At 32.5% G+C, this 27,973-nt stretch overlaps 2 protein-coding genes and 1 long non-coding RNA gene across 5 annotated transcripts; 2 read left to right on the top strand and 1 right to left on the bottom strand.

Annotated features, from left to right (window-relative positions):
• Positions 1-762: 762 nt before the first annotated feature.
• LOC104645609 (B3 domain-containing protein At2g32645-like) lies at positions 763-1,227 on the top strand. Its single transcript, XM_010317467.1, has one exon. The coding sequence runs from the start codon at positions 763-765 to the stop codon at positions 1,225-1,227; it is 465 nt and encodes a 154-aa protein (XP_010315769.1).
• Positions 1,228-8,365: 7,138 nt separating this feature from the next.
• Positions 8,366-12,711, bottom strand: LOC138341706 (uncharacterized). 2 transcript variants are annotated; one of them, XR_011214565.1, is made up of 3 exons: positions 12,199-12,711; positions 11,936-11,998; positions 8,366-8,707 (listed from the first exon to the last, which is right to left on the bottom strand). It is a non-coding gene; the product is annotated as an uncharacterized lncRNA (long non-coding RNA). The 2 variants fall into 2 exon arrangements; XR_011214564.1 differs by lacking the exon at positions 8,366-8,707 and adding an exon at positions 8,726-11,735.
• Positions 12,712-13,778: 1,067 nt separating this feature from the next.
• LOC101253542 (uncharacterized) lies at positions 13,779-27,630 on the top strand. 2 transcript variants are annotated; one of them, XM_004231556.5, is made up of 13 exons: positions 13,779-14,040; positions 14,181-14,400; positions 16,332-16,461; positions 16,589-16,691; positions 18,283-18,406; positions 19,675-19,740; positions 20,594-20,632; positions 22,080-22,160; positions 22,266-22,313; positions 23,356-23,406; positions 25,676-25,744; positions 26,324-26,575; positions 26,730-27,630. In XM_004231556.5, exons 2-13 carry the CDS (start codon positions 14,251-14,253, stop codon positions 26,955-26,957), a joined length of 1,341 nt encoding a protein of 446 aa, XP_004231604.2. In that variant the 5' UTR covers positions 13,779-14,040; positions 14,181-14,250; the 3' UTR covers positions 26,958-27,630. The 2 variants fall into 2 exon arrangements, with proteins under 2 accessions (XP_004231604.2, XP_069149408.1); XM_069293307.1 differs by having other exon boundaries at positions 13,809-14,040; positions 16,341-16,461.
• Positions 27,631-27,973: the final 343 nt, after the last annotated feature.

A 27,973-nucleotide genomic window follows, 5' to 3' on the forward strand; every position in this document is an offset into this window, starting at 1 on the left:
TCTCCCATTGGCAATATTGTGGAGATGTTGAAGAAGGGCGTTTGAATTCTCCAGTAATGAATCCTAATTTATTCTTCACAGACAACGATCTCATTACACCTCGTCGCCATGATCGATAACCAACTCCTTCAAAAGCTGCTGGAACTAAGATCAGACTTGGATTGTCAGATGGATGTATATAGAGAGGGTTACTAATATCGATGGTGTTCCCTCCTGTTCCTGATGTGGAAACTTGGCCAGAAGTAATCTCAACCATGGTGAAATCGATTCACAGGAAACAATTACAGAAGACAAAAAAAACAGAACAAGACCTTCAAGGATAAGCTCAGAAATTGACTGTAAGATGAACTCGATTTCTTCAGATATGATTTGAAACTTTAATTGACAAAAAAAAACAGTGATCTACACCTGCTCTGATACCATGTTGAATAAAAGAACCATGAATTGTATAGCTATATCTCCATTGATGGAGCTTGAAGAAGAAGCAGATTAGGAACTAGAAGAAGAAGCAGATGTGAAGAAGAGAAAGATCACCCTTCTTACATGTATATTAATAGAGAATGGTATAAAACCATGAATGTAAAGTGTGTTTACAGATGAGTTTGCATATCTATATATATACACACTACTAACTCAATTAACTAACTATCTACAACTAACTAATGGAAATGTAAGTTGTTATGTAACTAACTAATTGAAGTGTAACTAACTAATTGAAGTGTAACTAACTAATTGAATGTTTACATATACATAAATCAATACATGGAGAGAAACAAGACTCAAACTCTGTTGGATGATAAACAGAGTAAATGGGAAGATAGAGAGAAAAATAGAAGAAAGATTAAGCCAATAATTGATACTCCAGGTTTGCCAGATGAGTTGAAGGAGAAGATTTCAAGAATGGGTGTTCAGATTTCACAAGTGAAACTTGTAATTCAGAAAGCTCTTTATGGTACAGATTTGAGTTATCAGCATATGCGTCTGTCAATCCCCGTCAACCAAGTGGTGAGTAAGGATTTCTTGACACCACAAAAGAAAATGGTATTGGAGACGAGAGATATTGTGTCGAACAAAAAGAGCAAGATTCAGTTCAACTTGATTGAGCCTTCACTTGAACAAACAAAAATTCATTTGACAAAATGGGACATGAACGAAAGCTCAAATTATGTGTTATTGAATGACTGGATGCAAGTAGCAGAAGGAACAAACTCAAGTCTGGAATGGTAGTGCAGTTGTGGTCATTTCATCAACATTTGGCTCTTGTTTTGGTTCCACCATAACTTAGATGTTCATTTTCATGTACAACTATTTACTGCAGTTTGCCAGATTTTGTTTAGAATTAGTAAATTTTTTGTTTATTTTTATACTAGCTCTTTTGAAATAAGATTCTTGATTGACTTTACTTTTAGTTGGTACTTCACCTTTCTATTTTGTACTCTAAAACTAGAAAGATGATGCTTGGGCAGAGCACTGTCCGACTCATTATCCATTGTCAGTTGGTAAAAATACCACCATTACTTGTTTTGAGCTGATCCATCCATATCATTTGTCAATACTGATTACCTTAAAACTGTTCTCCTGGTTACCTTTTTCTTCTTCCAAGGTTGTTCTTGTTGAACCTGATGTTGTTTACATCCAAGGAAATCAAGAAACGACAATGACACGTCCTTTTCAGTTTTGAAGTGATGTAGTCTCATAATATCGCCCTTGATCAACAAAATGAAATGACATCACTTCGCTGGCCATACAAGCTCCAATTTGCACCAACATGAGAAACAAATTCTGCTTTTTCACAGTTCACTTGGCTCGTTCTCCTCGGTCCAAGAAAGCCTCTTTTGAGTTTCCGCGCTACCAAGATCACTGTAGAAAATAACATCTATGACTTGTCTAAATCCTGTATATATGGGTACTTCTATAGTTCCTCTAGTGGTGTACATGTTTTCATCTTCAGCAATGTGTAGGGCACTCTCAAAAGTAAAAATCTTAACTTTCCACGCCAATATTATCGGGCAATGCATCTAAGAAATACACATCATTTTCAGTGAGATCCTGACCACTGATAGAAACATCCTTTGTACCAGAACTCAGGATCTGTTTGCTAAGCCCCATTTTATATTGCTTTCAAAATCTTATGTTCATTGAATCTATCAACATTGAAAGTAGCACCAATCAAGGAATTTGCAGTTGTAAAGATACTCAAAAACTTCCAAGAACTAGTCCAAATTAATCTCAATGCTTCTCGATATACTGAACTGTTTCCTTGATACTAATGTTCTCCCTTGACTCGCATACATATACAAGTCTGGCAACTTGTGAATGTTTATTACAAGGATAATTTGCTTGAATATTGTTGTTGCAAGAGAATATAAATGTAATATGGTTAAGATCTCTGTTTTTGTAGCTATTATGTTATGTTGCAGACCATATATATCATCTTTTGAGGACGGTAGAAAGAAGGGAATGATGTATTTGAGGGTCTACTGTGTTATGTTTTTGGATCAGTTCGTCTTGGCTATTACCCTAAATCATTCTCCCGCATTCTTTTAGTGAATTAATGGTAAAATAAAACGTTCACAAGTGTAGTATTCCCCTGTCCACTAGCAAATTAACCAAATGTATGAACTAGCACCATACATTTCATTAAAGGTTTCTCCCAAACTTTGATCCTTAGCTACAACTTCTTTTTCACTTGTCATATAATCTCAAACCAACATGTCGCGGACCGACTTACTTGTCACATAGCTATATTGAAGCCCATGCAAGTAAATACATCAAACTCCTTAGGCATCATGGATTGATCAATACCACTAGATTTATCCTCTCTCGTTCTGATTCACCAAAATTCAGTTTGGTTCGGAGATTCAAAGAGCAGTCAATACTGCCAAAACAGTCCGGAGGACTTTTATCAAACACATGGACTTCAAGATCAAAATATAGCTAATGATAATTTTGTTACATGATTATACATTATCTATACATTATCCGTATTAATTAACATATATATATAATAGGGAAAAGGATCTGATATACTTCTCAACTTTGTCATTTAGAGCTGATATACCTTTAATTATAAAAGTGGCTCATATATACCCCTACTTGTAAACAAATGACCCACATATACCCTTTTTCTCTAATGAAAAAAAAAATTTAATCTAAATTTTTATTTTTTTTCTAAAAAATACAATCCCATGTGAGTAAATTTAATCCTTGTCAAACATATTTTTTTGACTTTTTTTTGTTTTAATGACTAATTTATAATTATTATTTTGATAATCAAATTTATTTATATTTCACTAATATTCTTATAAAACTTATTATAGATGACCAAATTTTTTCTTCGAATACGAAATTAAATTACAATACACACAAAAAAATAGTTTAAATGTTTTTTCTTTAAACTAAGGAATGAAAGAAAAACAAAATAAGAATAAGAAACTCAAATAATTATAATAAAAGAGGTCAAAAAATAATTTATGTATGAAAAAAATTAAAATATACCTTGAACTTTGATAAAAGAATCATATATACCCCTAAATAATTTTTTTAAAAAAAATTAGAAGTAACAAATATAAATTTAAAACTAATTTTTTAATTTCCGTTAAATAAAGGGTATATGTGAGCCATTTTGTAACGGCAGGGGTATATGTGAGCCGTTTGTTTAACGGTAAGGGCATATATGAGTCACTTTTATAACGAGGGTATATAAGCTCTAAATGACAAAGTTGAGGAGTATATCAGACCCTTTTCCCTATATAATATAAATGACCATTTTGATGAACTCTTTTTCTTATAATACTAAGTAACTGTATCTACTTTTGTGAAATTTTAAAATTGAATTCAAAAAATTCAAATCTACTGAAAACTTGTTTTTGGATCAAGATATAGTTATTGATTTCTATTTAAATTATTAAACTTAGGATAATGCATAAATGATCGAAATTTTAACGATAGACTTCAACTTAATCACAATTCTATTACCTCCAAAACTTTAATATGAAATAACTATACCTAAAAGCTAGTGTGACATAGAGGGCTGAAGGCAAGTAATGAGTGGAAAACTGGATACGTGTCCTTTTTTAATTGTTAACTTTATAACTATCTAGTACACATAATTATTGATATTAAAACTTATATATATTTTAATTATTTTTATTTCTTTCCATATAAAAAATTATTTTAATTTCTTCCTCACTTTAAACTTTTTGTTTTTTTTCTTTCATTAATTTTTGTCTTTTCACTTTTAAATATTTTTGAAAATGTATGTGATATATATATAAAATTTATTTTTATGTTTTATTTGATTTTTTTCACTTATTTTTATATTTATTCTAAATTAATTTATTTTAAATACGAGACATCTGAAATTAAATTTGAAATCAAATAAAAAGAAAATATAAAAAAATAATAAAGTAAATAAAATCAAGAGAAAATGATCAAAGATCCTCCAATCTATAACTGGATTTCCAACTACACACTTAGAGTCGTAATACCCCCTGAGCTATTTTAAGGCGGAATATAAACAACCCTAAAACTACACAACCACATTCTTTCCTTGTAGTGTGCACCACTCCACCCCTCTCTCAACCACATTATATATTTTTTTAAAAAAAAACGTTTTTATTTATTTTTTCTTCTTCATCTTCTCCACTCTTTTCTTTCCCTTGTAACTCTCCAAAACCTCTATCTCTCTCCATGCCTCTCTCATCACTCCCCAACCCCCCTCTAATCACTCTCCACCTCCACTCCCACCTTCTATAACCCGCAAATTAAGTATCAATATTCATCAGCAACACCACAACAACTACATTATTAGCTATTTAAACCTTTCTTTTCACCTCTTCCACTCAAATTTCATAATTGTAATGTTAATTTTAAGTTTAAAGTTCTGGTTAATAGTCTTATAATTGAGTATGAATACGCCATTTTAAATCTATTTTTAATTAGAGGAGAATTTATGCTTTCCACCCTTGAAGAAATTACTGAATTATCGGATTGAGTAGAATCAATTGATTGTTGTTGCTCAAATTTGTGAAATTTTTATTGTGTAGTTTAGGCTCTTCATTGGACGTTAGTTACACTTTTTTTGAAACATTTATTACTCATTGTTTCATAATGTATTGTATTGTACTATATTGTACTGTATTGTATGGTAGATACAATGTTTGGTTAGATTGTATTGTTTGTTGTTGTTTAGTAACATTTTAATTGTATGGTTTGATTATATCATACTCTATTGTAATTTATAAATTTACTTAAACATCCTTAATTATTCTTAAGGTAAAGGGTAAAATAATATTTTAAATTTTATGTAAAGATATAATTAAAAAAAGAAATTAAGTAACAATGGGAACACACCAAATTGGTAGTTCCATAAAATAGGGGTTTCCATTGTCACGTAACAACGAAATTTAACAATACAATACAATACATTTTAAGTAACAATTAAAACAAACATTGTAGGTATAGTAACAATACAATACAATACAATACAATGGATAACAATGATCCAAACAAAGTGTAATAGAGACAAAAAATAAGATTTGAAGGTTGATAAATTTTGCAGCAAGAAAATTAATGACTTTAATTTATTTTTTTACTACATAAATAATTGTTTTAATGATTATTTGGTGATATTTGATAGTTAATGGTTGTGAGTATTAGTGAGACAAGTTATGAAAAAGTATTTGATGAGATGTATGGGTGAGGAGAGGGGCTGCCACAGTGGCTCAACAATGGTGATGGAAATGTATAGATAAGGAGGGTGTTGAATGATGAGAGAGAGAGAAAAGGAAAAAGAAATGAAAAATGTAAAGAAAATAAAATTAAAAGCAAAAGTTGAAAAGTGATATTTAACAAAAAGATACAATATTTTTGAAACATTTTTTTGATCCGTTCTTTGTTTCTCACGTGCCTTTAAGAGAATGAACACACTCTCTGCCATGTGAAACATTTAGGGGTGCATTTATTTCTCGCTTTAAATAGTTTAATGGGATAATAAGACACCTATAAAATATAAATATGTATCAGAGAATTTGAATATAGATTCGGATGGCATTTGACCATTTTCTCAACAAAAAAAAAAAGAAGAGAAAAACAATGAATGAAGGGGGGGAAATTCAAATAAAAGGTTAAAAAAATCATAAGAATATGCTTAATTTAAATACAAAATAAAGAAAATAAGAAGTTTTTAATATATATATATACACACAGTTATGCTATAATGAGTTGTGTGGTTTAAGGGATGGAATAAATAATGTTATCTCGTAAATTGTGGGATATTATCAGAGTAGTCATTTTACCATATATATGAATTAATTTTATGTCATCTTTGAAGTATAAATAATAGAATATATAATTCAACACTAACTAATTCTCATAGTAAAATTCACTTTTTTTAAAAAAAAACAATCATAAAAACATGGCTTATATCAAGTTCAAAAAACTAGCAAAGATATTTATAAGTTTGACATAAAATTATCATTTTTATAGTGAACTAATTAATACATTATCTAAAATCACACATGATATTTTGATAACAAAAATACTAATATCACAATTATTAGTTATTATAATTTGTTAAATTATGCAATTATTTATGAAGTTTCATCAGTGAAAAGATAAATAATAACAAAGATAATAACTAACTATTCTTTTTATATAGTTTTTTACACTTTACGAACAATCTTTTCATGAAATTTTCATGTTAGATGACCAAAAGGGTAAATAAGAATTTGTTGGGAACATAAACATAGGAATCATTTTCTTTTATGAAATATAAAATTTTGGAGTACGTTTTTGGGATAATGTATAAGTAGAGTTGTCAAGAAGGGCAGCGCTTCCACCCGGCTCAAGTCTCGCGAGCCAAGAAATTTGATGGGCTAGGACAGATCGACCCGTCATTTGAAAGAGCTTGATAATGCTCAGCTCAACCCAAACCTAGAAGGATTTTGGACTGCGGCGGGCTAGCTTTTCTGTTTTACTTTTTTCCTTTTTTTCAAACTTAAAAGTCAATAACATGAAGAAAATGAGCAGACTTTAAATCAAATATGACAAATAATTTTATTGTTTCAATAAACTAGCAAAAAAATCTAGTGTAATTAGCATGTATCTAGGATACTAGATACGTGTATCTACTGTGATATATCACAGATGTGTGAGCGAGATAAGAGAGTGATGCATCCATTTGGATAGCGAGATAAGAGAGTGTAGAGATGGGAGAGAGGCGAGGGCACGAAATTTGTGTATGTTTTCTAGATACATGCGAATCAGTTTGGATAGAATGTATCTAGAACAAATTACACCTAATTTTGACTCCACATATTCCAAGATACACGTATTTGGACGCACCAAAATCTAATAAGATTTGTAATATTACATAGCGTACATCTTAAATTAGCCTTAAATAAATAGTTTTGGCCCATGAATCGACCTCGACACCCCCGTCAAGCCTCAAGGTGGGCTTGAAAAACCCATCACGTCCCTACCCCAATAACAGTTTGAATCAGCCCGGCCCAATGGGTTAAGCCTATTTTCACGGCCTATGTATAAATCCCCTCAAAAGTAGATCGAGATCTTAACTACAAATCTTAACTTAATTAGAGTCATATTACCCCCCCCCCCCCCCCCCCTCCGAACTCATTTCCATATTTTCATGCACTATTTGTGCTAAGTGACACCTTCAACCAGATAAATTGATTGTGTTTGTATACACACATCTAACATATATATGTATTATAACTATTTTTAAAAATATATTATGTTGTTTGGTAAGAAGTTGAAACATTGTATTATAAGTGTATTAAAATGTGTGATAAATGTATAATCCATCAATAAAACTTGTATTATATGTGAATAATAAATTATTTTTTTATAATATGAATTAAAAGTGATAAAGTGAAATAATATGTTATTGCTATAGATGATAAATATTTTATTTATAGTATATTTATGTAAGTTTCCCATATTAGAATTAATGAATCATTGGTGATGGTTGTTGCAGAAGACGGATAATGTCATATGTCATATACTATTAGAAATTCAGATTATGTACAATAGACATCACGATGATGCATACTAACTAAGGTAATACGGCCAAAATAATATTTTTTAGTTTTGACATATGATATTAGCATGTAATTGTTTATCATATGTAGAGGATGTCGGTGTTCGCTTTTAGTAGCTAATCTTCTTCATTCCCAAAACCATAGCATAGGAAGTTGTTGGGGGTTAGTGTATAGTGTTAGTAAATGCACAAAGTTAGAGTTGTCAATGACGGAGGTGATACTGTTTGAAAAATAAAATATGGGATAAAATATTACCTGCAAAGCTAAATAACGAAGTTGAAGAAAGACACTGTGTTGCAATTGCTAAATATGTACCCACAATAGATAGTTTAACACTCTGATTCAAAGCTATTATATTCATATCACCATCAGCCTATATATGTTCTTGATTTCTTTCTCTTTTTTAAAATTTTCTATGAAGTAATGATTTCATTAATGGCATGGAAGGTGCAGGAATTTACATATGTTCTTCATTTCTTTCGAAGGACATAGTTGATTTCTCTCTATCTCCTGGGATTGGACTTCATAAATGTTACAAACTGTGAATTGATATGTCAATTGCACTTGCTTTGATTGATGAACCAGGTAGTTATTTGCTTCGGTTGTAACCTTGTTTCCTCGATAAGTTTTGTGTTATACACTTCCTGCAGCAATTTCTCTTTCTCATAAGAGAAATCTTGACTATATAAATGATGATTACATACACTTGTAAAAAATCAAGTATACTTGCAACATAACAAAGTTTGTTAATTCATAATATACGTATGTAGATATGATCAATTAATTAGGTGACAAACTCCCAGTTGGATAAGGCCACATTTTGAATGTTGCTCATATCAATTCTTCAAAATAGTAATCGTATTACCAGGTAAATTTCCTTCATTCTCCATCTATTCCTCAAAAACTCATTCCCTATATTCAATTATTTATCCAAATCTCAGTTGGTAGCTATGATATCCAAAGTTAATTACTTCTTGCTAATTAAGATGCATTATATTACAATAGTTGTATTACTATGTAATTTTCCTTCATTCTCTTGCTACTACTTGCTGCATTGGACACTAAATTGAGCAAAAAATAGCTCATAAAACAAAATTTATTTATCTATTTGTTAGAGAGACCCATATCAAACACGTGATTTGCTTTCATTATCAGCCAAAACAACCACAACATTTCTCTTGTTCGCATTCTCCTTCATTCAATTGAGGAGGCAATAACTTCATTTGTCCAAGAGGCAGACTCGAGCATAGACACTCTGATGCTCAAACAAATTTATTTTTTGAAAATAAAACACCTTTAAAGATGAAAATATATATTTAATTTGTTCTTTCTCCGAAGTCCCTTTAGATTTATTATTGCTCCAGTTCTTTTGTTTTCTAAGTTATTTACACAACTTCAATACATCCTTAGTCAAATTTGAAAGAGTGAAGACCCAAGAAAATTTCCAAATGCACTACACTACATACACACAGCCAAACACATATACAATGTACCTCCATGTTGTCTTAGTTCGTGAATTTCTATTATTAATAAGTAAACACAAGGTGTTAACAGTTAAGTTGATAGTTTTATAAAAAGTAGTATCACTTGTACTATAGCGTTTAACTTATTTCATTAATAATTAGATATGTGCGCTGTCTTTCTACTTCAGTAAAATACATGTATCAATTTAGATCTAACTCTTTGTTTTATGTATTAGATTTAACTCTACAATTCTCAATGTCCTTCACTATATTATCTTTCTCTCTACAACTCTCATTCTCCTTTGCTTCTTTGAGGTGTCATCGAGCTTTGGGTGAGTTTCTCAACTGTCCTCATCTCATTCTTATTCACTCTTTAGTGTTAAATGTTGTAGTTATTCAGTCAAAATTGTCCAATTTACTTCTGGATGTTCTTCTGCAGCTATATACAAAATAAAAGTTAAGAAAGAGTAAGATTATTAGGTTCTTCTCTTCAAAAAATTTCTATTTTTCTTTCTACAGAGTTTGTTTAACGTTCACTTCTTTGTGTTGCGATATAACTTCTTTTTTAGTTATCCCTTACCTTACTGGTGGACCAAACAATTGAAGAGTCCCGAAATGTACATAGGAACTTTTTAGGAGTTCAAGAAATGAACAAAGATACTGATGTATAGATCTTTGAGTAGTTCGTTAACTCCTCAATTTCTGAGAGAACTGCAAAGGTTTCTTTTCATATCCATGGTCATGTAAGTTTCCCTATTGTGAATTATTTTGTTAGTGCTCTGCTTTTTCTTCCTGTTCTCATTTCTTCTAAAAGAGTTTCTAGATATTCTCATGCGCTCATCTTCCTAAACTTTGATTTTCCCAATATCTGAGCTACCAAACTGTTTTTTGTATGAGTGGAGATACATATAATTACAAGGAAAAATACTTATCAAATTATTTTTTTCAAAAAAATGAATTAAACTCCATCCAGCCAAGATCCGACTAAACAAACAATAATGACATAAACAAAGAATTTGAGGGAAGAAATTTTAGAAAAAAATGGAATATCAAAACTGAAACAACCAAGCAGAGAAATAAAAGATTAGTAGATGTAAAATTGTGGGTAAAAGTTAACTGAAATTGCAAAAGCCAGAGAGAGTTCGTAGATTGAAATCTGGAAGAGAGTGTGTTTTCTATTATAAAAAATATGGTAGAATGTTCAGAAAAATATTGAGATAGTTTGAAGTTTGAAACTTAATTCTTTATTTGCAACGTCATACCGTGTAGTCAGAACCTTATATTTTACCTCGTCAAGGAAGGAATAAGGTCTACGTACGCTCTACCCTCTTAGAGCCCATTTATGAGACGACACTGATTTTGTTGTTTTGCAACAAAAACATACATGAATGCAGTAAAGTTAAACAAAAAACAATGTGTAAATAGGCTTTCATTGCGGTGTGAAATCACAAACTTGGAAATACATTAACCAAAGAGAAAAGGAAGGCTAGAGTTTTATAGTATCACAAACACACAAACACACAGAGATAAGGATTTTCCTTATTACAATTTATATGAATGTCATCAACATTGCTCATATTAAAATGTCGAAAGCCCAAGTCTCTTTTTTGGTCTCGTGTACAATTTTGATAGAAATTATGTATGTGAGTTGAGTTGTTGCAAGGAGTAGAAATAGCAACGATAAAAAAAATTACAGTACAAATTTGTGCTTAATTGTGAGGACTTGACGTTCCTTCTCCATTATCCTTCGACAAAGTCATGTAATTAAAGAGTTGAAGTTGGAAAGTGACACTCTTTGTTTGTCTTATGGGAGTTATAAGAATTACAAAATACCAGAGGTTGAAACGTGTCATCCAACAGACTTTTAGATGATGATTATATCTTCCCATTTGAGGTTTTACATTTATCATGCCCATGCATAGTTTGAGACTACAAACAAACAATATTTAATGACCACTTTATATTAACATAGTATCTATGCTCATGACTGATGACTTACTTGAAACTTATGATATACATAGTATCTATGCTCATGACTGATGACTTACTTGAAACTTATGATATACAAAATAAAATATTTCTCAAATTTTAAACTGCACAATGCTGCAACGAAGCTCCTTTTGTCTAAAAACATCCTGATTATAGTTAGAAGACACAAGTTCACACATACAGTTACATATCTTTTAACAACTATAGGTTCAAAGCAATCCTGCAATGAAGCACTTCAAGATATTATATATTAGCTGAAAAATAGAGCCTTATCAAAAAATAAAAAGGTTTATACTATTTCATGGTATCAAGTTCTAAATAGAGAAAGGTATCAAGTGGCACGCTTCTAAGTTAATCTTCAAAGATTAAAAACACACAGAAAACAAAACAAAGAAAAAAGGAACAAATTTCACCTCATACCTTTATATGTTGTTAGGAACCAGGCAAGTACCAAACTTTGTCAACAATCTGCAAAATTTGCTCCTGCAAAAATAATGGAAAACACGAAAAGAAATTGAAAAGACAAAAGCGCAAGAGGAAAAAGAAACAATTCTTGTTCTAGAAGTCCACACAATTTTGATAGAAACTCGAAAAATGAAGCAATATTACTTGCTAGAAAATCTATCAAAATCTAAAATAGATTACCATCTACTATAACAAAAAACAACCAACTTTCTACTTACCCTATTAATTTATACCTCAAAAGAGATTCCTCTTTGTGATGACTGTAACATGCAAATAATAAACTGCTCCAAATACTTTTTGAAGTTATAAAATAGAAAGAAAAGAAAACGAAAATTAGACTAACTTGAAAATGGTAAGCAGTGATGCGGAAAATTATTGAAGCTTGTTCCAGAAAAGTTGGAAATTTTGAACAATTTCTTGGTACTCAGTTTCCGACTTAGGGTGAGAGAGCAACTGAAACTGTGATTTGTTCAAATTTTTCAGAAAAATAAACAGACAAAAAAAAGGAAAACGTGAACAACTTTTCGACCAGGCTACTTCTATACTAATTTGGAGGAAGAAATGCATCAATTTTGCAGAGAAAAGAGAGAGAAGTATAAGAAATAGAAACCCTTAAAGAAAATTGGGAACTGTAAGTGAAGAGAAAAGAGAGAGAAGTATAAGGAAGAGAAGCCTAAAGAAATTTGGGGATTGTAAGTGAAAATTAGTTGTCTCCCACAAAGGTAAGATAATATTACGTGTCTGTTAAAAAAAGACAAATTGGAGGGCATTGCATACACGTGACATTGAATTCAAAATAAGCCCAAATTTATTGTACAATTTTTGCTACTTTTAGTACAACTGCATATAGCAGTGTTCGTACACCCTCAAGTGTCACTTCTAATATAAAAAAATAATATATATATATATATATATATATATATATATATATATATATATATATATATATATATATATATAGTATATTGTTAGATGTAGGATTAGGGTGCGCATTGATTGGTTATGTATTAGATATTTATTATCAATTTTAAACTCTTAATCCTCTGATTTTCGATTTAATCGATAAGAAAATACTCATAAAATTAGTTGTAAACAATGTTAATAAAATAAAAGTAGTAGCACGAATAGACGTGCAATACAAATCTCCAAATTTCTATATTAATCAATTTTATTTAAGACAAAATTATTTAAATTCGTTCTAAAGACTTATATAATAAATTAAGGAACCATCATTAATTATTCATTTTTATCACAATCAAATATAAAATTGAAAGATAACACTAATTTATGGAAAGAACAAAAATGTATCGCAATAGAAAAGCTTGTTTATTATGCTTATGAGTAGAAGTACTTAATTTAGAAAATAGTATTAATAAAATGTTAAACACACTAACATATAATTAAAAGTAAAATAATAATTTAATATAATCTTATCGTATTAACGAAAATCAAATTGGTAATCTAATAAAAATATTTACAAAATTGTTTACAATCTGTTAACCTAATAATTCAATTTATATCTATAGTGTTTCTAAAAAGGAAAAAAATATATAAATCCACATCTTATTTTACCATTATTTATAAAATTTCTTTTCGTTTTAAAAAATTTATAAAAATCTTTTTTGAATACATCTTTATTATATCTTAGAGATATATCTCTCGTTTTAATTAATGTATTATTTGTAATCTATGTTTTATGTATCTACAGATTTATGGTGTATCCTAAATCTTATAAATAATTTTTATTATTTGAGCAAAATTATAGGTATAAGTTGTAATTAAATGTAATAATTTTACTTATAAAAATGCAAAATCCAACAAAATATACGGAGTATTAGTCCAGGTCTGCGTCTCACCTTGTCGGGTTAACCGACATCTCATTCCAATCAAAAGCCCCATATAAAATCCCTAACCGGCCGGAGGCTATCGATCTCCTTTCTTCTCCGGCGATTAGCCGTTCAAAATATCTACGTCGGCGATCACCATCCCTGAACGTAACACCTCTTCTCCCGCGCTAAATTTCGACCGATAGGTTTTCAGCAAGTCCGCCTTGGTAACAGGTAAATTCGACCGTTGTATTCGAATTGAAATGGTGACTAGGAAGTCAAAGTCGGCTTATTTGAATTCTGAAATGACCTGAAAGTTTATTTCATAACTGTTTGCACTAATTTCGAGTTCATTTGTTTGTGGTAATGCATAGCGGAAGCTGGCAAAAAGAGAAAAAAGAAACAAGTTTTCATTATTTGTCTGGATAATGAGTTGACGTGATAATGAGTAGACTCTCATTTAGGCCACGCCCACTTGACATTCACAAGAAGTTACCTATTGTAAAATCTGTAAAGGATTTTGAAGATGATGATTCACAGTCCAATACCCGCAATCAAATCATTCGTCTAGCTGCCGAAGCGGCAGATATTGAGGTTTGCTGAAAACAAGTTTGATAATACTGAATTCTTATTCTTAGTTGATTGTTAATGTTGCATGGTTTTGAATGTGTATGTTCAGCGTTAGTAGAACATGAAGCTCTAGTAATATATTTGAGTATGCAGATGAAATGACTGTTTAGGTGTTCATTTTGTTCCTCAATATTGAGAAAGGTCATGCAGACATTTAGCTATTAAAAAGATGCAAAAAATGAGTATTGGGTTCTTCATACGTTCTGTGAAATTTTTAGCCTAGCGGTAAGTGTCTCTATTTGCTGATAATTTACTGTCAATAACCATAATAATTCAATGAATTTGGATTTGGTGCCAAGAATAGCTTGTTAACTAAAGTGTGTACGGATGTAATTCACATGCTTTGGTTAAACAAAGGGGAATTAATTGTCTTGAGAATCGCCTATACAGAGTGTTGGGCAATGTTTTTTTGGTATTTTTTTCCCTATTATTGGAAGTATAATGCATACCATGCAACTCAGTTTCTGTCTTGAACTAAAGTCAGATATTCTATGACATTTATAAAAGAATGCTCAAAACAATGTTTGTTGCACAAATTTATGATAAAATAAGTCATGATGCTCAAGAAAGGTACTCTGAAGCTTGTATGACTGTGTTTGAGGGCTTCTATTGGTGTGGTGTACTTATCTTGTTAGCTCAAGTTGACAATGAACATATCCAAAAAAAAAGGAGGTAATCCATTCAATGTAGTATCTAGAGACGTTTTCCAAGTTTCTTAAGAGATGCATACTGTGGACTTAGTGCTTTTTAGATCAGCTTCTGATATGGTGTTTGAATTGTTTCTATTTCTAATTCTCACTTGAAACTCTGTTTTCATGGGAAAATCATTTTATGTATTGTTTCCCTTTCGCTTCTGCTGGTCTCTAATTAAAATAGGAGATCATAAGTCATCAGAAGACTCCTCATTCTAGAAATGGCAGCAGGCAGTAATTATTGTAGTTTTAGTTTTTACTTAGGTCAGTGTTACTGATGGTTTAGTGTTATTGAATGATAAAAGTATGAGCCACCTGACAAGCATTTACTTGCTAAATGTGGTCTTCCTTCTTTTGTTTTGAATGATGAAGCGTGGACTGCTTCTTCTTTTATTTGGTGGTGTTCTTTATGAGATGCAGATCTTTGGAATTGTAAAGTACTTGTCGTCAGAATTTTAGGCCTTGATGGTTTTAATACTCCGTATTTCCCCTAATCAAAGTTTTCAGGCATCTTTGGTGTGAAGGTGTTTTTGGGGAAACCTTTGTTGTGGGACACTAAGGTGCAATGTCTGATTACTACGGGTTATGATTTTCTTAGTATGTTTAACCTATTCTACTTTTGAAGCACAAGAAAACAAAGTGAAGCCATTTTTAGTTCATTCACTGTAGAATATTGCGAGAAAGTAATCTGTGATAATTAAAGAGTTCTCCAAGTGTTTCTTCCCCTGAAGTGACTAAGGCATAGCCATAAAACTGGTATATCCTAAATACTAGAAGGATAGTTTGAGATGTTAAGTCTGTTGCTGTTCAGTGCTCTCAACTCCTTTGGGATATGGGCATCCTTTTTTAAGTGAGAGATGAAAAATTAGATGTTCAATAATCTATTTTGATTTCCTTGTATCTTAGATGCCATCAACTTACTTTCAGAAGTCTACTTATCTTTCTTTTTATCGTTTTTAGAATTTATATCAAGAGATCTCTTTTGAGAGAAATTGTATCAAGAGATCTTGACATTATTGGGTTTTGCATTATGAGGAAACTGTTCTTGCTTTGAACTCCACTGGAAGTTGTCTACTAGAATCATAGAATATTTTCGTAATTGTGAAGTTTATGGTGCAGAATAAGATGTGGAATTTAGGTTTGATATCTGGATAGGTTGTATTTTTGGCTAAATTGATTGTGCTGGAAAAATTTATTCCTTAGGTACAACAGACTTCTAGCAAGAAGTTTATTCCTGAAATACCTATACCCGAGTATGTGGTGGTGGATACATATGAAAGAGATTATTCACGCACTTTTGCACAGCCAACATCTTATATACATGCTAGAGGAGGTATGCGAAGAATATGACTAGTATTTAGTTTTCTTCAAAGTTGATAGTAACCTCTAAACCTTACTATATGCTGTTTATTCTGTATATTAAAAAAGAACTTACTGAAATTTTGTTAAATTAACTATAGCCCGAGCCGAGATTGGAGAATTTGTTGAGTACGATCTTGACAATGAGGATGAAGATTGGCTTCAAGACCTAAACAGAGAGAGGAAGGCTCTTGCAGCTGAAAAGTAAAAATCTTACTGTATTCCTACATGTATATTGTGTTGTTTTCATTATCTGTTTAATTGTTGGTGGCAGTCTTGTTTTCATTCGCAGTCTTGTTTTCATTCTTACCTCATTAATTTACTTCTGAATGATTACTTATTACTATCTGTTTCTCCTGTAGTTGGTCTTCCCATCTTTCTTGTTTGCACTGTTTGATTTTTTTTTTACTAGTAGTACTTACTGGATTAATTGTTGCACTTCTGTGGATATGGTAAATTCTAGTACGTGCAACTATTCATTCTGTCAAAAGAAGTAAGATATGCTAATTTCACAAAAAAAAGAGAAGAATTGAGGCCTGCTAAAACCCATCCAAAGTTAATGATGTATGGTCCTTAACTTAATTAAAACCAAAAAAAGAAAGGATTATGGATGTTTCCGGTGCAGGCATCATTATAACTCATCAGCACTATATGTGACCACGACACCAGAGCTTAGGCAACCTAGAAATCAAAATTTAAGAAAAATAAGGAGATAGAATGATTCTGCACCCAAGGGAGTGGCCTGGTGGCCAATTAAGTGGGAAGAACAGGTTCAAATATCAACGAAGACAAAAACAATAAGTGATATCTTTTCATATGCCGAGCCTTGATTGGTAGAGCTACCGGTGTCTGTGCTGGTAGCAGATCCCCGGTAAAATTAGTCGAGGTGCAATCAAGTTTGCCAGGACTCCACCATCCAGTTATAAAGAAAAAGGAGATAGAATGCTTCCATTATATACTCATATTACAACTTCTTAAGCTATATATTAGCCAATCGAAGTGCTACACAGATAGTTGTTAATAAATCACGACAGCCCAATTTTAGGGAAAGAGCCTCTCTCTGATCTTGCCAGTGTTGTCTGAAGTGCTCCGGTGTGCTTCAATAATGGAATCCTGACTTCACTTTTGATGCTTTGAACCACATTGACGCTCAAGCCATTCTTCTGGAATCCTTACATGGCTCTGGAGGTCAAAGCTTGCGCAGGCGAAGGTGATCATAATACAAGGACATGTTATATGACATGGGATGTTTAGAGCAAAAGCTCAATAATTTTTGGGATCTTCTTAGATTACGTACCTTGACCTTACCTTGATCAAGAGTCTTCTGCGTATTGTCTGACAGTCCATATTAACTAGCCCATCCATTTTGTAACCTGATTTTAATCGCATGTGAGGTACAATTTCTTATATGCCAAAAACTTGTTTGTCACTATCTCCTTTTACTTAACTTAGTTTCATTAGCTCTAGCAGCATAGACTGCTTTATTTCCTTAGTTTAAACCTTACAAGTTCTCCTATAGTTGACTAATTAACAGACTAACATTTGTTTGAGCACTTCTGTTTTCCTTGTTGCTCTCCAACTCAGTCAGACTGCTATGCCCTATTCCCTCACACTGCTATCTGTCTTCTCTATCTCTTTGTTATTCTGTATTTTGCTTCAAATATTTTTCTTTCATCCTCATCATTTTCTTTAATTATAAATTATCTTCATCTTGTAACTATCCAATTATATTAACCTTGTTCATGATTTGAATTTTGGATTTGCTTATTCAGACATTACTTTTTGCCTGATATAGGTTGGAGACCATTCTGCACAAATTAGAGGTGTTAGATCACAAGGCCCGAGAAAGAGCAGGAGTGATTACTCCTACTCTTAACTCACCTATCCCGGTGCTTCTAAGTTTCGATGCTTCTGTTGAGGTGAAAATGTCTCTGCTTAATATGTTCAGTTTTCTGGTTTTACTTTTGACTTTTTGTTGCTTTGTTATTTAAAAGGATCCTTTCGAGTAGTTAATACTGTTGGTTTGGTAATAAGTTTCATCTTTTTGTTGTTAATGTGGACTTTGTAGAGAATCTATGTTCATTATATAGTTTACCTCTTATGTTAGTCTGCGAAATTACAACAGAATTCTTAGAGGCAATATGTTAAATGATCAGAAGAAGAACCAAAACAATTTCTTTCTTTTGTAGTCCTTCTGCTTTTGTTTCTTGACTAAGTGATCCGATGAATTAAATGATCTCAAGGGATGCATGGGAGGAATATTCAGAGGATTCATTATGTGCTATAAGTTTTCTAGTGCCAGTTAGTGTCTCTTTTGGTTGTTTGGTTTCACTGTTTTCCTGATCTTTTATGTATTCCTGAAAAAAAGCCTCCACATAAAGCTGTTGAATATGGATGCAAATATATTGCAGAGTTGCAGAAAGTCACTGATGTTGTGGTATCCCCAATGGTTAACTGTGTGTTCTACAGAAAACTACCAAAATTCAATGATAATTATGTGTAGCTTCTGGTCCTTGATTGAAGAAGGGTTACTTTGAGACGAAAGAGTTCGATTCTTATACATGATGGACTTCTCATACTTCCAAATATTTGTTAAGTAAAGAGATAGGTTCTAATTTTAATTAACATGAAGATTACTGTTAACTTCTAAAATTCTTAGTTAAGGACCTGAAGAGGTGATATCAGTTCTAAGACAGAAATCGTGTTTAACTAAAAGGACGTATCATGTAAAGAAAGTTTGAGATCATTGGCCTTCTTTGGCATTTTTTACTGTCAAGTTGAAAATTTCTGTGTTCTGGTATGCGTTGTATCAGTTCAATAGAAAGGGACAACATCTACTGTAGGAGGTGTCTGAAAATTACTGTGTCACTGAGAAGCATCAGTCTGCAACTTATGTCTATGTATTGAATATATGCCCTTTTTTAATCTATGGAGGCAACATTTTTTTGGTGGTGGTGATATTTTAATTTATTCAGTTATAAACGCATAACATTTACAAGAGCTAACATGTACAAGAGCTTTCTGCTTCTTGCGTGATCTTAATTTTCAGATGTCATGACTGGTTTTCTTTTGTGAGATTAATTTGCTTCTCTGACTGTTGTAATTCAGTAGTTTTACTTATTTTCTAAAGAGAGTTGGCTTGCGTTGAGTCTAACGGTTGTCATTTCTTTCTTTTCCTGAAATCTAGGCATTGCAATCTCTAACAATCAAATATGGAGTTTTCCAGTCAATTTATACTTACTGGAAAGACAAGGTACCTATTCCTCACCAAATTATGTTGTGTGATACTGTGATTTAACATCATTTTATGTTGTGTAATTTGATGAAGAAAAAGTAAATGGGATTCCAGTTGGAGGGATTATTTTAGTTGGTATTGATTCTGGTTGCTCTCCACTTATTCTTATACTAGCATGATCAGTAGTGGCCATTGTAATCAGTAAGTCTACAGATGAACCTATCCTGTCAAATTTCAGATCATGTTTGTATCAGAAGCTATACACAATAGGTGCTAATGCAATCCTTTTTGGACAAAAAATTTCAGTTTGGATCGTTTGGGATGGCTGAAACTATGTATCTTAAATGGTTGTGAACGGAAATGTGGCTTCTATTAGGTAATTCGTTCTGATAGATAGAAGACCTCATTTACTGGATATATATAGTCGTAAGGATTATTGTTCAAAACATCTATTAAACAAGTTGTATGGTGTTTTAGTTTAAAAAATTAAAATAAAATAGAAGTTCCAAAAAAAATTGTATGTGGTTATATGACTTGATGTAAGACTTCCTATTTTTTTGTTTTTTGATAGCTGTGGTGTCTGGGATAGCTTGTGCCTCCTATTTTCCTTTTTTCCTTTTAAAAAAAGGGAACTTCCTATTCAATTTTAAATATACTGGACTTTATATGCATGGTGATAAGTTTCTTGATATCTCTATCATTGTTCAGTTATGTAACAAAATGCAATGGACTTCAAAGTGCTTGACTAATTAATTGGTGCTATGATGTTTTCTTTTTTATTATCAGCATTGCTAGATTTTTAGTAATTTGGTATGTTAAAGATGAATCTAACACATCTCTTTTTCTTGGAATTCACATTTCTGTCTACCAGCGGGAACGGTGGCAGAAGCCTATTCTTCGGCGTTTGCAGGTCAAGTTTTGATTTCTGTATTGTAATCCAGATATAAATGATTGCATTGGTGTTACACAGTACATATATATTTTATCAAGCATTCTTCCTTGTGTTCCATAACTTACTAGTTTGTTCTGTAGAAAACATATGGATAGGGTTCCCTAACCCGATTTTTCTCTGATGGTTTTATTATTTGAAATTTTATTCTTCAGACAGACTCATCCAGAAGAAACAGTAGAGATATCTTGAGTTAGTTAGCATCTTAAAGTCAGAGATTTCCATTTTTGAATTTATTATGTTAGTAAATAATCTAACACTCATTTCACTGGTGTTATTTAGATTTCTTTTTGGCCTTAATAGTTTTTGAATTCATTGTGATTTGGTTGTCACGTTAGATGACATATATAATCGTTATCTGCTAGTTCAGTTACACTTCTTCTCTTGAAAATGTGTACTCGGGAGCTGGGTTAATAGGAATGAAGAAGGAAATAAATAGGGATATAGCTCCTTGAATTTACATTCTTATTAATTTCAATAAGTACCAAGAAAATTTGCATAAACCAATTGATTCCCTCTTTCTGTTTTGGCCTTCTCTTCTCTTCCTTTCTCTTCTACGTCTATCTGAGTTTTTCCAGTATTTAGTCTTCTTGTGTGTTAAATTAATTTCCTCTTATGACAGTTAATTACCTCAGTCCTTGTCATTTTATTCTCAGTTTTCCTGGCTATATCAAACATTTTGACTGGTTCTCTTTGATTGTTTTGGGCCTTTAATAAGCATCAACTAAAGCCATGACCATATTCTTCTATTGATGTTTTCTTTCATCGCTTCACATTAATTTCAACATATCCTTCAAGCACTAAAAGAGATTTTCTGCGTGTTATTTTGTGAAGTTACTCTTTGCCATTAGAGAGAAAGCTGGACCCATATCATTCAATAATGTTAATGCTGTCTAATTTTTGGCCATACTTGTAGAAGAAAATACTAAATTGTATCAGTGAAGCTCCTTAAAATTAGAATTTGGTATTTATGCTTCTTCAGCACTTAATGCTACACATTCCCTTTTTTAATATCCTGTCCTCATTCTTGACGATGAGTCAGATATTTCAAATAGAATGTTTTTGATTGTTTTCATATCCCTCAAAGCTAAAAGTTCCGATGTTGCATCCACTGTTCATTTTTTCTGTCTTGCTTTTTCCTGTCTGACTGATGTTTTCGTGCAAAAATTCTCACATGAAATATTGTTGCATCATCGCTCCTTTTTGCACAATTTTTTTCTAACATATGACTGGTGATATCTTTCCTATTGAAAAGTTTAAGGTTCCTTTTCTTTATTTCATTTTGGTGGATTTTTGATATATGCACCTCGTAAGAGATCATCGTATTTAGATTTTGTTCTGTGACTCCATCAGTTACAAGTGATTACTTTCTGAGTTTCTGATTGCTTTTCTACCTTGATTCTTGCAGCCTCCTCCACCTGTTAGTGATACCAATCCATATAATGTATTTAGGCCAAGGGAGAAGGCTCACAGACTTCACACAAGGAGGGTATGCGACTTTGGTTACTTTGACCTTAGATATTCTTGCTAACACATCGGCCTTGATGATTAGTTGTTATGAGGTATTTATTTTACTTCCCTTTTTCTGTCATAGATGCAAAGGAGGGAAAACAATGTGCAGTCATTTGAAAAGCTTCGCCAGGTGAGTGGGGAATTACCGTTAAGAGTTTTCAATTTGTTTCTTCTGCACGTGCTGACAACTAGAAAAAAAAATTACCACCCTCTAGATTGCCCTGATTCATTTCTGAACCATGTCCGCTCCTTGATTCTCAATTAACAATGTAAAGGAGAGCTGACCTTTTGCTACTAAGCGTTTGTAACTATTATGCATCTACTTGGTGCCTGCAATAGAACTAATTACTTCATCAAAAAAAAAAAAAGAAAAAAAAAATTACCAACAGGGCTTTCATTTGTGGTTGTGTGATCGTCTCCTTGCCCTGCTTATTGGCCCAGCCACTCTTTCGTCGCAGATCTGGCTCAGTGGCTTTCTTAGGCTGCTCGTGACCCTTACTATCAACTTTTTGCACAACCAAAGTGACCTTTCTTTGTCACCCTCATTTCGTTCATTTTATGTACTTTTAGTAGTAATATTATCCAATCCATCTTCGACTTCTGCATGAACATGCCCAGGCCACTCTTTCATCACAGATCTTGCTCAGCATCTTTCTTAGTCTGCTCATGACCCTTGCTATAAAATATTGGCACAACCAAGTGGCCAGTCTATAACAACCTCAATTCCTTCAGTTATGTACTTTTAGTTGTAACTATTGTCCAATCCATCTTCAACTTCTGCATGAACATGGTATTGCAACACCAAACCAGAATAATTGCGACTTTTTGTTCCCTGTTTCCAGAAATGAATTTGAACATCTCTTTTTAAGATGGTGGAATTTAAGTTGCAAATTGTAGGTCACTCATGCCAATGTTTTTGGTGCCTACACCTGACATCAATTGCTTATCTGATATTAATTCTCTCAAGTATAAGATGATTGTCTTGGTGATATAACAATGATAAACTAAGTTACAAAAGCTGTGTTGCTTGACTTGATTTCCTCTAGCATGCCTCCCATATAATAGGTGAGAGGGATACTTTGCATCTCGTACAGAGGCTCTGCTAAATATTGTGTTGACTTCCTTTTTTAAATTAAATTGTATTATATAAAATCGTATGTCATATTCTACAGGTTAGGCGCAGCCTTGACCAATCAAAGACCATTCTTGAGGCTCTCATTAAGGTTTGTCTTTCTGAATTAACCAGTAAAACAGCCCATGTTTCACGTGGTCATGAAAAAATATAAACATTTTTCCATATTCAAGAATATACTTCAATTTTTTTTCTCATCTTAAACTTGCTATTTCTCACACATAAAAATACTTCAATTGTTATTATCCTTAATGAAGAAGCCAAGTTTTTATTATAAATATGAATGAATTTTAAATTTTTTATATTAGCAACAAAAAGTCATTAGGAAGACGAGCTTCTAATTAGCCTTGTAAGATGAATTTAAAATTTTTATGTTGCAACTTCTTTGGTTGGGTTAAATTGTGTTGGAATCTTATTCTTGAAAGGATGTATACCTTGTATTTAAAATAAGCAAAATCAAAATAAAAAATGAAAATTGATTGAACTATACTTGTATTTTTTCCAAATTTAAAATCAATTGAATGTGAAGAGTTATGCTCGTCTCTCACAATGACTTGTCCAATTAGTCTTCTTTTCTCGATTGAATTATACATGTTTTGCTACATATGAAAAAAATTAAAAAGGAAGCTTCTTTTCCTTTTGGGGGGGTTCTTGCTCATTAGTAATGGTGTGATTGTGCAATAATGATTGTAGTTAATCTGCATCATCACTAGAGCACTCTCACCATTTTAACCATGGATAATTAGCTTTCCTGATTGTTTGGACAGAGTGAAGGCATTAAGTAATAACTTTGTCCTCTTATGTAGTAACATTAAAAGAACTTCTTGAATAATAAAAGTACCACAAGTTAGAAAGAACAAATTTTGAAATTATTAAATACTAAGTTGCTCAAACTCGGGTGTCTGAAACGGGTCAGATCCTTTATGACCTAAAATTTAATATATGGGGATACAGATCCATATATGGACAAGGGTGCGGACTACAGGTCAGATCCTTTATGATCTAAGTTTTTAATATATGGGGATACGGATAGAGCTATAAAACCTAAATTATTTGATATTATGTGGAAAACTTGAGGAGAATTCATCAAGGGGAGAATCCTGGAAGGAGATAAAAGGAAAGAGAGGGAAAATAGAAATTTATAAATACAAGGTATTTCATTTTCTTCAATTTTACCTTAGTGTTTATTTTGATTTACAGAAATAATTGAATTTGTCTAGAATTTCTCCCTCGAATTTGGTCAAAATACCCAAAACCAGTTGCCCAGATCAGGTATGGATCCCACATTGACACATACACCCACATCGTGTCGACATGGGTGCGGCACCAAAAGTGAAAGAGTCCGAGCAACTTAGCTTAAATAAGATGAAGAAAAAAATAGGAAACAGCTAATTTATGAGAGAAAAGGTAAATGTGTTGTAAAATAAAGATAAGCAACAATTGTTAAGAATATATTGCATGATATGATACAAAGTTCAGTTTTAATGAATCTAATAAGTTCACAATTTGAGGAATTACAATTTTGCATAAGTTCATATGCAAATTTTGCTGCTACCTGTCTACTTTCCTGAGTTGGTTTTATATATTTTCTACATATTACAAATTGCAAACAATCAAACAATGTCAAAACTACATAAGCTACTTATAAGTTTGCAGTTTACTTATTTTGGGTGGAATCGATTTCATATGTTTTCTCCTCTTTAAAATCTGTCTATCTACACTACTACAACCGGTTGCTTTTGGCCTATTGCTATGTCCGATAGGCCTATTGCTATATTTGATACTCAAGAAGGGTGACACTTGAGGGTGACATTCTTGACTAATATGATCATGTCTTTTTGCAACAGTCTTAATAGTGTCTCCATTTATAGGACTACCATATGGAATGTCAAATGATGCCATTAAAGTTTAAAACGACTATTAATTATTTAGGGTTATGGTAATAAAAAGTTGTGGGGCAGTGAAAATACAGACCATTAAGTCAACTATAAAAATATGAATGAGTGGAGTAGTAATTGACACATTAAATTTTTGTACAAAAAGAAATAGAAGAAATTGCTCAAAAGAAAAGAAGAAAAAAAGATGGATAGGATTCTTGGCCGAAGAGAGATGCCACATCACTCTTCTTTTTACCATCTCTTTTTGGCCTAGCTTTAAGTATATATGGACTGCAATGTGGAAGACTTATCAAAAAAATTTCAATGTGAAGATATGGATAGCATGTACTTTTGTGAAGATATGGATAGCATGTACTTTTATCGTTCTAAGCTTGTTAACACAAAATAAAGAACCTCTACAACGTCCATCTCTCTGATCACTTCATCAGCAGTTTTCAAATCCTTTGATGTGATTATATGCAGAGAGAGGAGAAGAAACGAGAAGTTGTGGAGAGTGAGGTTAGTCTTCAGAGACTTCAGATGAAACACAAGGTATGTAGAGTGTGGTATTTTCTTCTTTCTCCTTTGCAACTTTTATGCTTGTAATACCTACTTGCCGAAGTGATATTGCCGTTTGACAATCCACAATGAAGTAACTTTTTTTGAGTCACAAGTCATGACAGGAGACAACATTTTACGAGTATGCCCTCTCTCTTTTTAATGATGATTGCTTTCTGAGTTATATGAAATTGAGTTAATTATATTACATGCTATGAATCAACTCCATTTGCTGTACTGGAAAAGAACTTTCATTAGAAACAGTACTGGAAAAGAATATTTTGTAATCCATTAATAGTTGGTTGTGCTGAATGGGCTGGTGATAAATCATTTGGATAGGTTAAAAGTGGAGGTAACTCTTTATGGCAAGTACTATCTTTGATTGTGGCCTGTGGGACAGATCTTTTTTTAGCCGACTGCCTCTTTGTCAACTGCCATATTGCCATGACCTCTTCAATTCAACATCTTTTAGCACCATAACTGGTTCTCAGCTCTTTGGTATAAGCTTTAAGGTCATTTATGTGCAATGCGCTTTGATTCTGAATGAATAATAGTAAGTTTCTTGGTTTCCAGAACGAAATTGAGCTTTTCGAGGACACGTTGGCTCTTCCTGGATTTCCTTCCTTCCCAAGTATGTTTGGTTCAAGTGAAGAGGAATATGTTGACTCGGATGATGCTGCTATTAGCCGTCCACATGCTCAGTTTGATGTCTCGCCAAATCTTACCTTCGTTGACTCAAAGCCAGTGATGGTGTCTGCTGGAAGCATGAGGCAAGAGCGAGAGTTGAAACGTCGACATGTCCCACCTGGATGGCTCCACAAATTGGTGCTTGCCTACTCTTTTGATGTTTCTTTTTGATCTCCTCTTTAATGGTTCATATATTCACATGACTCACTTTTGTGTGTAAGCATACATTGAGCATAACACACTCATAGTACTAAACTAATTACCAGACTTTGCTCTTATTGGTTTGCTGTAGGATCCAAATGAGCCACTTCTCCTGTTTACTAAACCTCTTGATCCAGAAAAATTGGCAGCTGCAAGTATCAAACCTCCAGGTTCTTCAATGGAAAATGGCCTAGCTGGACGCACATTCAATTCTCGTGGAAGGATTGGTCGAGGTGGCAGAATAGTGTTTGATAGATGGAACCCACTTATGCATACTCCAATTGAGAGTGCCGATGCATTAAATTCTGCTCATCCCTGATATAATCAACTATTCCCATGGTTCTTTTGTCCATCCACATTTAAGAGGGGGAATTCGTAGTGTTGTTTTTTCAAGCTTTTGAGCCCTTGATGAATTTTGACGACACTAGAAAACTCTCTTTTGTCGAAAGTGGTAAGGACAATGTGTCCTTTGTTTCTTTTACTGCTGCAGGATGTGTCACTCTAGTTATTTCTTGTGTCGGTTAAAGAGGGAAATCATCTCTCTGCCTAGTGTTAGATTTGATGTCCAAGATGATAGGAAAATAGAGCTCTTCTTTCTTTCCTCCTTCCTCCTACCATACAGAATGTCACGAAGTATATGCCTAGCTACAAAATGTAAGCTTCTATATTGTGAATTTTACCAACCAGTTCTGGTCGTACCTTGTGAAGAACTCACTTTATTATTGGATCTTCTAGTAAGGTCCGGCCGGGCCTGTGTTGAAATTGAAATCTGTCTGGATGCAGCTGAGAGCCGGATTCTAACCAAATTATCATGTGATAATTTGTTTCTACTTTTGACACGATTTACTTGCAGAAGTTAAATAATATTGTATGTCGTAGTATTAGAAATTTTGTTTCCTATTAGATGTTGTACACTGTATAAAATGGGCTATCATGTGTTGCTTCAACTGAACAAGATACAAGAAAGGAGACTGTTTATTAGCATCCTGTAAGTGTAAGGCTCCATTGTAACATTTAGAAAATTCCACACAACAGAACGTGGTTGTATTTTTCTCTATATAGGATGGGTCCCTTTAATCTTTTAATCCTCTGTTCTTAATAAAATATAAACGAATGGTTCTTTTCTTTTTCTAGGAAATGCAATAATAGGGTACCTACCATCTTTTATATATAAAAGGGAAGAAGATTATCTTGACCTAATACCCGGAAAGAGTAATCAAGGATGACAAAAAAAGTTCCAACATTAAGAAAAAGTGAGACTAGTCTTTTATTGGGTAGAGGTGATATTTTAAGATTAGTTTCAAAATCATTAGATTATATTATTTACCGAAAGAC

The sequence above is a fragment of the Solanum lycopersicum genome, chromosome 2 (assembly GCF_036512215.1).
Source record: "Solanum lycopersicum chromosome 2, SLM_r2.1".
Classification (NCBI taxonomy): Eukaryota; Viridiplantae; Streptophyta; class Magnoliopsida; order Solanales; family Solanaceae; genus Solanum; species Solanum lycopersicum.

Excerpts from the sequence above, each read along its gene's own strand:
- LOC104645609 (XM_010317467.1), top strand. The coding sequence starts at position 763 with ATGGAGAGAAACAAGACTCAAACTCTGTTGGATGATAAACAGAGTAAA.
- LOC101253542 (XM_004231556.5), top strand. The coding sequence starts at position 14,251 with ATGAGTAGACTCTCATTTAGGCCACGCCCACTTGACATTCACAAGAAG. Across the intron at positions 18,407-19,674 it reads GTTTCGATGCTTCTGTTGAG|GCATTGCAATCTCTAACAAT; the intron begins GTGAAAATGTCT and ends CCTGAAATCTAG. Across the intron at positions 22,314-23,355 it reads CATTTGAAAAGCTTCGCCAG|GTTAGGCGCAGCCTTGACCA; the intron begins GTGAGTGGGGAA and ends CATATTCTACAG.